Source organism: Parasteatoda tepidariorum, chromosome 8, assembly GCF_043381705.1.
Source record: "Parasteatoda tepidariorum isolate YZ-2023 chromosome 8, CAS_Ptep_4.0, whole genome shotgun sequence".
NCBI classification, from domain to species: domain Eukaryota; kingdom Metazoa; phylum Arthropoda; class Arachnida; order Araneae; family Theridiidae; genus Parasteatoda; species Parasteatoda tepidariorum.
The window spans coordinates 80,872,207-80,884,294 of record NC_092211.1 but is presented as its reverse complement, the minus strand read 5'-3'; the positions used below and the strand labels follow the sequence as shown (position 1 = coordinate 80,884,294).

General features: G+C 30.1%; 1 protein-coding gene across 4 annotated transcripts in view; it reads left to right on the top strand.

Moving 5' to 3' along the window:
* LOC107440570 (uncharacterized) overlaps positions 1-12,088 on the top strand; it is a 449,104-nt gene that overhangs the window by 404,214 nt on the left and 32,802 nt on the right. For all 4 annotated transcript variants that reach the window (XM_043043457.1, XM_043043458.2, XM_043043459.2 and 1 more), the window contains one exon: positions 4,760-4,845. In XM_043043457.1, the coding sequence (XP_042899391.1) occupies positions 4,760-4,845 (86 nt within the window). The remainder of the gene's footprint in view (positions 1-4,759; positions 4,846-12,088) is intronic.

Genomic DNA, 12,088 nt, shown 5'->3' with positions numbered 1-12,088 from the left:
CTGCAATAATTTGCTGTTTATCCTACTGCTGAAATTTAGTGTCTATTTACATTATTGCTATAATTTAGTTTCTTTTAATTATGGTACTGTAATTTAGTTTCTGTTAATATTATTGCTATAAATTTATTGCCCGTTAATCTAATTAGAGGAATTTAGTTTCTGTTAATATTGCTATAATTTGCTATCCTGTTAATCATAAAGTTTACAGTTTGGAACATTTCTTTTCCTTTACGGTTTTGAATCAGTTTACAATTAGTATGATTGGAAATCTGTGAATTCGAAACTATACAAGTTTGAAATCATTTGCAACAGAAATGATTACAAAACCGTAAAAATTACACTTAACCGGACATTGGAGGGCAGGAATTGAGTAGCGCAAGGAAACCTTGTGTGTGCAATTTTTTAGGTTATTATTGAAAAAACAATTAATTGTGAAAACAAAAACCGTTATTTTATATATTCCAATGCAACCAATATACACTGTTAAAATTTTCGTTCTAAAATTACGGTAAAATAACCGGCAGCAGTCTGTCCATCCTGTTGAACATAAAGTTTACAGTTAGGAACATTTCTTTTCCTTTACTGTTTTGAAACAGTTTACAATCGGTATTATTAAAAATCCGTGAAAACAAAACTATACAAGTTTGAAATCAATTACAACTGATTTCAAAACCGTAAAAATTAAATTCAACCGGCCATTGGAGGGCAGGAATTGAGTAGCGCAAGGAAACTCTTCGTGTGTTAAAAGAAAATGAAAGAAATATAGTAGCGCTGAAGCTGGGTTTCGAACCCCCAGTCATGAGATTGGCAAGTTCGGCTACAATATGTACCTAGCTGCAAGGAACTAAGTGGCTTCGTAAGGTGGCCGCAGTTGGCGTGGATAAAATTCTAGCTGTTTTAACCGTATTTGGTGAAAACAGTCAATAAACTATTTTTTTCACACTTAACAGTTTTAGAAACCATCTTTTTACGGTTATTTGACTACTTTAGTTGAACGTGGTAAAAGAACAATTAAATAAATTGTTTTTTAACCATTTTTTTCTGAGAAATTTCTTGCAGTGTTCAAACTTATCTTTCCATTTTCGTAAAATACGTAATACGCTTACAAAATCGGACAGCTGCAACAACATTCATTGTCAGGTACTCTCACATTCCTTGTGACTTTCGCTCTTTTGTGCAACTCTTATCTTTATAACTCTTAATTGCGCGATTGTCCATAGCCGTCATTGCGACTAATCAGTAGTCGGAAGAAAGGGATTGATTTTTTGAGACTATTAGCACGTCGACAGATTACGATTTCACTTTTCTTTTCACTCACTTGTCACCAATTAAGTTCAAGGAAGTGGACAATGGGAAAAGCTTGACAACAATCAAGTAATCCTAATGTATGCATCGCATGATAGATTGCTCATTATTTTCACGTATTTCTAATTTCCTTTTTCGTTAATATTGACGCATAAGAAAAAGTATCTTAGAAAATAATGAAAAGCTTTTAAAGGGCATTTAGTTCAAATACCACACATTTTCTAAGTACAGCCTTTACATGTAACTAAACTGTTTCCTAGTGTTAAATTTATCACTTAAATTTTATCTCGCTTTCAGTTTTTCTTTCAACTACAAGGGAGTCTTATCAAGGGGTTTATCTTTTTGCGATAAATATGTGTACCTTTACATTTCATTTCAAGTGCAAATTTTTATTTTACGCATAACTAAACTGCTCCCTAGTATAAAACTTATCACATCAAATTTATCTGGGTTTCAGTTTTTCACCATCTAAAAGGGAGTCTTATCCGGGAGTTTATCTTTTTGTAACAAACATGGATACCCAAGTGACCTTTACATGTCTTATTTTATTGTCAGACATGGTGTATAACACCGGTTGATTTCCCTACCTTGAGCATGAATTGTAATTATATTCAAGATTGGCATAATATAATCATAATCGATTCTGGGTCTCGGACCATTCAGTTGAAATCAATCCAATTAAAAAATTATGAAATATTTATATTCAATTTGATTTATGTAATTAATAAGTAATAAAACACTGAACATAAGTATCACATAATATAAACAAAAAATGTGCATAATATTTCTTATTTACGCATTCAAAATTTGTTTGAGAAAAATACAACTTTATTAAAAATCATAAGTGTTTTAGATATAATTGTATAGCTTTTCAATAAAGAAAACTCCGATGCTTTCTTCTCCAGTAAGCTGCAAATTTATGTGATCATTGCTTAGACATTTATAATCTTATGACAATGCTCTAATGTAAGCATTAATTTGGACCAAAGTAATACATAATATTGAGGACGAAATTTTTTGTTGAATTTTTTACAAATACTTGAACTTGCCTAAATTCGAGTGTGGGGATTTCAAATGTAAAATTAGTTTTACTCCTAAAACCCACTGATTTTTTTAATTAAATTTTTAGTCCAATTTTTTGTCGAAATTTACGAAACATCATTAGGATGAAAAGTGCATAGGAATCCCTGGCCAAAAATGTCATCGTACGCGGCTAGGGGCACTTCTTTATTATGACCTATTCAGAAAATGCTCACAAGAAACTGTTCATAATTGGAAACCTCCCCAAACGGCGTATGACGACATTTCCGGGAATGGGTTCCTACGCAATCTTAATCCTACCTCTTCTATAAGTTTGTTGCAACATTTACGCCACCCCCTGTTATATATAACGTTTTAAAACCTGTGCAGTTCCTCAAAAAATTGGACTGCAAATGCCATTTAAAAAAAACTGTAACTTGGGGAGAAAAATAAATTGCTGACTTAAAATTCAATGACTTGAAAATTTTCAAGATTCGTCAAAAAAACATGCAACAGAAAAGAAAAAAGACAATTGTTCCCAATGTTCAATTAATAACTATGTCATTCAGTTTTATTTGAACACAGATTTATATTCAAACATTAATTAAAATTTCTGATAATTTCAGTTGTGAAAGTTTCCACAACTTTAAACAACTTTTAAAATGGTTATTATTCATTCTCATGACATTTATTCAGCTTTACTTTAAAACACATTCGAGAAATTAAAAATTTTGATCATTTTAGTTGTGAAACTTAGCACTAAAGTGAAATAGTGACTGTTGTTCTCCATGAGGTTGCTAATTTTAAAAAATGTGTTGTTTGCATTTCATCATATTCTAGTAGTTGTATATTGAATGGTTTATTTCCCTCCTAATCTGGCACCCAGCCAGACACTGTGAACGGGAGCTTGAACATACTTACGTGCTTGGACGTTCAAGAAGTGTTATGCACACACCTGTATCAATAACACCAAGTTTTATGCATAACCTGACATTCTGGCGTGTCCTTCGCATTGGAAGCATGTTGTTTGGCGTGTAAGTAGGCTGGATATTCCGTAGGCATCGGCTCTATCAAGGCCATTGTCGGTTTGAAAAATATTTCTGCTTGAATTTTCGATAGTTTGTTTTCAAATCGAGATATGAAAATAATCCCACACGTGTTTAGTCTCGATCACTTTCACGCGATTGACAGTCGGTTTCGGAGACAAATACTTCGTTTTTCAAACAGAAAACACCTGTTACAATAAAGAGCTAGTTTTGACTTTGGGTTTTGATACCAAGGTGCTTAAAGAACCCTACACTGAAGAGATGTAATTAAATATTTCACTTGAATCACCTAATTAAATATTTCTAGATTTAAAGGCATTCTTTTTTAATGTTTTCCTTTTTTTTAATGTATAATTGTTCACTAAGCAGGGTAAAATTAGAAAATTTTGCTACTGGTCAGAGGCCGGTTATAGCATTTTTAAGAGTGGTCACTTTTTAAAACATATGGCCATTTTTTTTAAAAAATTTAAAACTTTAAATGATTAAAAAAGTTGTTGATATTACTAATGTAAAACATTACTTTTTATGTATTTCTCAAAATACTGTTAAGGTTCATCTCTAAAATGAAGAAAAATAAGAAGCAAGTATAAAAATTTATTTATATTTTTGCATTGCATAAACATTTATTTATATCTTTGTTAACCATGAATTATAAAAATTTTCAAAATTTATAAACCATGTAGATTTATAAACCAAAATTTATAAACCATGTATAAACCATGTAGATTTATAAACCAAAATTTATAAACCATGCATAAACCATGTAGTTTCTGATTAATTTAATTAATAGCAATGTCTAATGTTTCAAAATCAGATCACGTTATCAAATCGTGTTTTGACACGATTCATAATTATGACTCAAACCTTATATAGTACTTATTGGAATTTCGGTTAGCAGCGTCGAATGGACCCACGATGAAATTTAAACTGCACAATGCAATTATAATGTAACATACAATGAAAGCAATGAAAGATGTATTACATTTTACACAGTTACAAATTATTAAATTTTAAGTTGTGTCAGTATCGTTCAGAGTATGATCGAATTCAAATCACATTATAAAATCGTGTTGTGACATGATTGATAATCATGACTCAACTTTTTATTGAACCCACCATCTTATAATGAAATGCACAATGTAACGTACCATTTCATTTTACTTCTCTTACCATTTACAAATTAGTAAATTTTGAGTTATGTCGTAGTTGTTCTAAGTGTGATATGCTTATTTCTCAACTTATTTTATACTAAAAATTAGTAAATTTTGAGTTACATCATCGTTGTTCTAAGTGTGATATGCTTGTTTCTCAACTTATTTTATACTAAAAATTGTAAATTGTATTTTACAATGAGTTATATTTATGTTTCATTTTTTTTTCCTTTTTAGAGAAAAGGTTTGATGCGATCCAAGTCATCCGCTGCATCTAAAATACAAAGGGCATTACCGGGGAAGTCAAAAACCAACGGTGAAATGTAAGTAAATACCCAAACTATTAAGTAAAAATCGAACAAAAAACATATTGAAAAGGAAAACAGTTATATGATTTAACATCCTAAATATTAATGATTTCACAAACTTTTTAAAATTTTTTGTTGTTATCCTTCCGCTCTTTTATCGTTCGGCAGGATAAAAACAACCCCACTTATTTTTGACAATAATCTAAACCATTAAAATAATAAAAGTTTTTATCTCTAAAACTACTCTGTTTTTTTTTTTTTATCCACTTCTTTAAATTTCGAAAAACATAAAGATAAAAACAGAATGTTTCATTTTAGGCGTGAATGCAACGACCAAATCAAACTGCCAAATCTCTGAAGGCAACTGCTTATAATTTTATAAATTTCTGAACTTCCTGTAAAGCAATAATTAAGTTCACCTATAATATAGAATTTTAAATGCTTTTTACCTTCGAACAAAATTATTTTAAAAAAACTGATTACCTCAAAATAGCGTAACAATCTGATAAATTTCAAACATCGAAATTAGGTTCATTTTTGAAAATTGCCGTTAATTTTTTCAGGAAAATATTAAATATTAATGAAGTCAACCAATAAAAAAGAATTTTAATTGCTTATTACTTTTGAAAAAAGTTATTAAAAAAATTATTACCTCAAAATAGTCAACGTGACAATCTGATAAATTTCAACTATTAAAGTTAGGTTAATTTTTGCCAATTGCCGTTAATTTTTTTAAGAAAAAATTTCCTGGTACGGAAAAGAAAAATTGCTTGATCGTTTTATAGACCCTATTAATAGGTTCCAAGCAAGCATGCCTTCACGCTTTTCGTCCGCTAATTAAATGATCGACATTGCTATCAACTATATTGTTAACAGATTTTTGATGTCATCGTTTGAATGGGGAAAAGAATAAGGGGGAAAGTGTTGTAGGAAAGGGAAAATTAAATTTTCTTCGAATAACAGTGGAAAAAAAACTGGAGCGTTCAAGATTTGCTTGAATAACTTTCACTCTCGTAACATACATATCCCGGCATTATTTTTAAGGAAAAATGTGGCCCTGTTTTTTTGCACTATATAAAAGAACCAACCATACGTATCTGACGTTGCTTTTTTGTCTCTTCGCTTTGTACCTCCACGCGAATCTGAAATTCAATTGAAGAAAGTGACTATGGCGATATCCTGTTGGTCACAGTTTCATGAATGAGTGAAAATTTCATTCCAGAAGAATTATTTACGCCTATTCTTGAAAAGGAAGCTTTTAATTTAGTATTGTTCTTCTGTACAACGGATCCTGTCCACTCAGCTCTTAATATGACACTTTTCATGAATGGTTAACTCTCTTCCTGCGATAGTTCTTTTTCACTTCATTTTATGGAGTTATTCAGTACGTTCTCTATCTATAAGATTGAGTGTTTAAAAATAATTAAAATAATAAATAATATATTAATCAAATTCTAATTTTTAAAATTGTACATATCACTTGTTCAAAACTCAGCTCTTATATGACACTTTTCATGAATGGTTAACTCTCTTCCTGCAGTAGTTCTTTTTCATTTCACTTTATGGAGTTATTCAGTACGTTTTCTATCTTATGATTGAGTGTTCAAACATTATTAAAATAATAAATAATATGTTAATTAAATTCTAATTTTTAAAATGGTGCCTATCGATTGTTGTTGGATGCTGGGAATAAATTTATTTCAACAACGCCAAAATTCTTTCTACTTCGGTCACATCGGCTCATTTTGATGCTCTTGAGTCTTTTTACATTCATATCTTATTTTATATTTTATTTTATAATCGTCGTTGAACAGCCGACCCTATTTTGGGGGTTTACGACTACTAATGTTCAACTCCGTAGTCTTGTAATTTTGAACCCAATCCAGAAGAACTCCTGGGTCAAGTATTGGGAGAAATTTTGTCTTCGTAGAGGATTGTTTGATGGAACTGACCTGCATTTGCTTTACATTGAGAGGAAGATCGTGAGAACCTCCCACGGTTAGCCTGACGGCAAGGGGACTCTAACCCATGATCCGTCTGCCAATGAGGATATTTTACGTCAGCACTGTAGTCGGTGCAAGCCGGATGCGGAATTCATATCGACCAGAAATAACTAGAATTCGAACTATCATTGGAAGGCGTACATTCTTATCAGATATTCTGCAGTAAATCATCTCAGCTTTGCTGTATTCCTACATTACGTCAATGAAAATGTATACTGCCCTAACTTGCCTCCATCGCCTTCCAACGTTACTTCGGTATACAACTCGAACCACCTTAAAATAAACTATCAATGGTTCTCCAAACCAGCAATCGATGAAAAAGGGATGTTGTTTTGATTTCTATTTCGCGTTTTTGTCACAAAATAGCACATTTCATCATAATGGTGAAAACATTTTCTCTGTCGTAATTTTTTTATTTATATATTTACTTTATTAACTTTTTTTAAAAAGAAATGGATGTATAGATACATTATTGATTTTTTTTTAATTTATACCAATGCAACGTATAAATTTTAAAGTTAATTTTGCCTTCGCCCCCCCCCCATTATTACTCCGGTATACGACTCAGGTACCACCTGAAAATAAACTATTAATGGTTAAATTAGTTAGTATGGTTTATTTAACTATCAGTGGTTCTCCGAACCAGCAATCAATGCAGAGGAATTGCATGCTACCTTGATTTTCTGTTTCGTGTATTTCTCACAAAATAGCACATTTCCTCATAATTGGGTAAGCATTCTCTACGTCTTAATTTTTTGTTGATATTCACTTTATTAACTTTATTCTTAAATAAAATGGCTAAATGGACCCATTGCTAAATTTTCTAAATTTTTATCAATGCAACTTATAGATTTTTTTTTTTTAAATTCATATCTTTAAATATCCATACAGCTTTTGATTTAATCTATCAAAACCAAAAGTTAAATTCTTCTGAAAAAGGAAAAAAAACTTCCCAGAAATCGTTAATTAATGAAGCAAGCTATTTTGCAATTGATCTCGTAATTCTCTCTTAATACCATTAACCAAAAAGCCTTGGACTAAATTTTTACATTCTTTAACCATTCCCTAACCATGAACTCCACGTTAAGATTAACATGTTCAGAATATAAGAGGCATTTAAGAAAAGGGGGTAGAAGAAAATACGAGCAAAAAGCATCATAATCATTAAGGTGAAAAACAAAGCTACATAGGTTGTTCACCTGGCTTGAGCATTTTACCACAGATACATGACCCTCCTCTGCGAAATATTTCTTTTTACGAACGACTAAGAGAATCCCAGTTTCGCAACGAGACTGATGTTCCATCGTATTTGACCTTAATGACTGCCTCTCATCTCTTTTTCAACAATCACACACACATCACACCGATAGCACAAGATTGTAACAAAACCACCTTTAAATGGGTCTCTGCACATTCCCATAGGAGAATGCGTGAACAACGCTCCTAATAGAGCACTTTGCTCAATATAGAGTTTCGTATTGGGGTAAAATTTTTTCTGTTAGCGCGCGTGATGATGTATAGTTTTTTTACGGTACAATTCTTTCGTTTTCTCAGTGTTTACTGAGTATTCCAAAAATAATAGCGTTTGAAATCGTGTTGCTATAAAATAACTGGATCAGTTAAACGAAAAAACAAAAAATCAAATAATACAAATTTTTACATAATCACGCGAAATAAATTTAATGAAATTAAAAAGAAAGCATTGAAGTTTAGGAAATATGTAAATCAAAAAAAAATATTAAAACTATTTATTTTTATTTTATTAAAATATTCCTTTTTAAATTTTAAAATAACTGGATCTGTTAAAAAAAAAAAATCAAATAATACAAATTTTCACATAACCGCGCGAGATCAATTTTATGAAATTAAAAAGAAAGCATTGAAGTTTAGGAAATATGTAAATGAAAAAAAATTTGAAACTATTTATTTTTATTTTATTAAAATATTCCTTTTTAAATTTTGATTAAATTTAATGTAAAAAAAATTCAAAATCTTTTCAATATCATTAAAACCTCTTTTGCTTGGCATTGAAAACTAGTTTCTTCCTTATTAAATTTTACGGATGTGTTTTTTCCGACATTGACAGATTGTATCGATTAGAATAACGATTTTTAGTTTTCTATGGTATCAACTTGTTTGGCTGCTGAATGTGATGCTATAGTTACATATATCTTATATAGGCAAGGATACGTACACTAAGTTTTTTTTTATCGGAAAAAAAATTCCTTGTAAGTTATGAAAATAATTACATTAAAAAATATTACGTTGAATAAAAGAGACTACAATTGTTTTGTTTTTTTTTTTTTTCTGACAAGGAAAAGAGGGCAAAATCACCCTCAGTTTACATGTTTTAAGCTCGTAGGAAAAATTCTAATTTTAAACTGCATGCATTGTCTTGCTTAAAAAATACTGTGTCTAGAAACCATGAACTGAACCAATAGCTTCAATTTTTATAAAATTATAAAAATTTTCTTTGAAAAAATCCCCAATTTCGTGAGATATTTCCACCTAATTAAAAGCGAAAATCAGAGAAATTCATAATTTTTTGCATATTTTTAGATGATGCAGCGTTATTTTTCAAACAGAAAATCAGATCACAAAACGCTTTTCATTTCCACAAATCTGTTGAATTATCTTCATGTTAAACAACTTAGTTCAATTTTTATTGTTAGCATTGAAGGCTTTGATTATAGATTTAAGATGGTCAAACCCTAATCTAACAGTCATTAGAAACTGTTATAAAATCAAGGAAGTTTTTTTAAAAAAAAGCATATTATTTGCTTAAGTGTTGTTTCATTTGAAACCATGGAAAAAAAAAGTTGAATAATATTCGAACACCTCCCTGGGAAATTTCAAGGACTCGCGCGAGTGGTAAATTTTAACTCAATTTTAAAAAATTGAGTTAACATGCAAATAGGTGAAATGACATTTAAAAATATTCTATAAACTATATGAAATTATCTAAGGAAATATAAAAACTCTCTTCTGAAATTATTGTGCAGTCCTTTTTTTTCCCGCATTTCCTTCTAAAATAAATCGTGACTCGATGCTTTATTCTACGCACGCCAATACACGCTTACTAAGGAGAAAACGAAGGAGGGGGGGGGATTACCTTCTGCATAAAAAAAAAAGCAAAAAAATTACATGAAATTTTTTTTTTTAAAAAAAATGCATCACCTATTGACCTTCTTGATCGTCTTAGATGAAAAATATATCCCTCAGGCTTTTTGGGGGGCAACAGTGGGGGTTATAATATATTACAAAATTATGACTGTTGGCTGCTGGAAGGGGAGGAAGGTGCATATATTCTCGGGGGTGGGCATGATTTTCTTTTTGCGAGGAATTTTCGTCGGGGGTTCCGTTAAAAAACAAAAACTTTGTAATCATCTCTTACCCCCCTCCCCCTAGTCTTTTACTGATGAGAATGTAAAATGATGAGTGAAAATTAGGTTCTTAGAAAATCAGAGAGTGCGGTGAAGCTGAAATGATACCTCTTAAATCTCTGATGCGCGTGCCTTTCTCTTTGTTTATTTATTTTTTCTTTCATACTTTACTCTTTGGAAAGTTTCAACATGATTTTGTAATTGTCTCAATCTACTTCCAATTACATAAAATGCCCATCTATTGTACACTGAACTTTTTTCTTGAAAACATGTGTATTTGTTGTTGTAAAGAGTATGAAAGGTTTACGAAAGTTTGATTTCTAAATTGTTGAAATCTAACTACATTCAGTGGAGGTACGAGATCAAGTATATTTTTATGGTTGCTGGTTCATTTATGATTATGTTTATTTATCTCAATTTGTTTTCGAATCGCATAAAATACAAAGGACCTGTTCTGAAAATCGCGTATCTGTAGTTGGAACGTATGAAAGGTTTACGAAAGTTTGATTTCAAAATTGTAAAAATCTAACTGGATTCAGTAGATATACTAGACCATGTATATTTTTATGGTTTCAGGTTATTTTATAATTATGTTTAATTATTTCAATGTTTTCTAATCACGTAAAATAACAATTAATTCTTTAAAAAGAACTTTTTCTTAAAAAATCGCGTATCTATTGTGGGAATGCATGAAAAGTTTACGAAAGTTTGATTTCTGAATTGTTGAAATCTAACTACATTCAGTGAAGGTACGAGACCAAGTATATTTTTCTGGTTGCTGGTTATTTTATTATTATGTTTAATTTTCTAAATTTTTTCTGATCTCGTAAAATATACTCATCTATTTTATACAAAGAATCTTTTCTTAAAAACTCGTATTTGTTGTGATAAAGTAGCATAAATACTTTATAAAAGTTTGATTTGTAAATTATAGAAATTAATCTGTGAAACAACATCCCTCCAGGTTCGATAACAAACTAGTTTTGATAATTACAAGTTTATTTTATAATCACTTAAATTTTTTTAAAACAAACATGAAATACCCATATTATATTCTATAATTCTTAAAAACGTATCGTTGTTGTGGTTTACGAAAGTTTTATTTGTAAATGATCGAAATCTGACTATGTTGCTACATTCCGTGGATTCATAAAACCTGTATTAATATAACTAAGAGAAATGTTTTACCCATAAAGTGCATTTTGCTGTTTGGTGGATCAAAATAATAATAATAATTATTATTATTATTTGTATTTGAATTATTTTAATTGTTGTTCTAATTAAATCATTTTCAATTTTTCTACTCAATATTAAAAGGCACCTCAAACAGAATCGTAAGAAAACGACGTTTTGTTTTCTTCTCTTTATTTCGTTGCCAAATTATACAAATTATGCCTGTAAGAAAAAGAAATTGGAATGTGTGTGTGTGTTTTTTTTTTCTCTTGTAAGAATTCAAAACGCAATTCAAAGTCACTAAACACCGAAATATAGCAATCTTTTTTCTCAAAGAGTAATTGCGATATTAATATTTCTATTCGAAAATTTTCTATTTTCCCTCGAATACTTTTCATTTCAATTGAACGACTTTCTAACTCTGAAGAAACTAATTTTGACTCTAGTGCTGCCATCTCTTTTAATGATTTGATATTATTTTCTTTAGTGCTGCCATCTGCTTTATAATTGTGTCTATCATTTTCATTGAATTTTTTAATTTTATTCAGATTAATTGTTTTGTCATTTTCGTTACTATTTTGTAATCTATGAAACATGAAACTGCTTTCAATTTAATTTCTCAATATTAATAGAACAAACAAAAAATGCAGAATAGATTAATCATATTTTTTACAAACAATTTTTTTTTGTTCATAATTA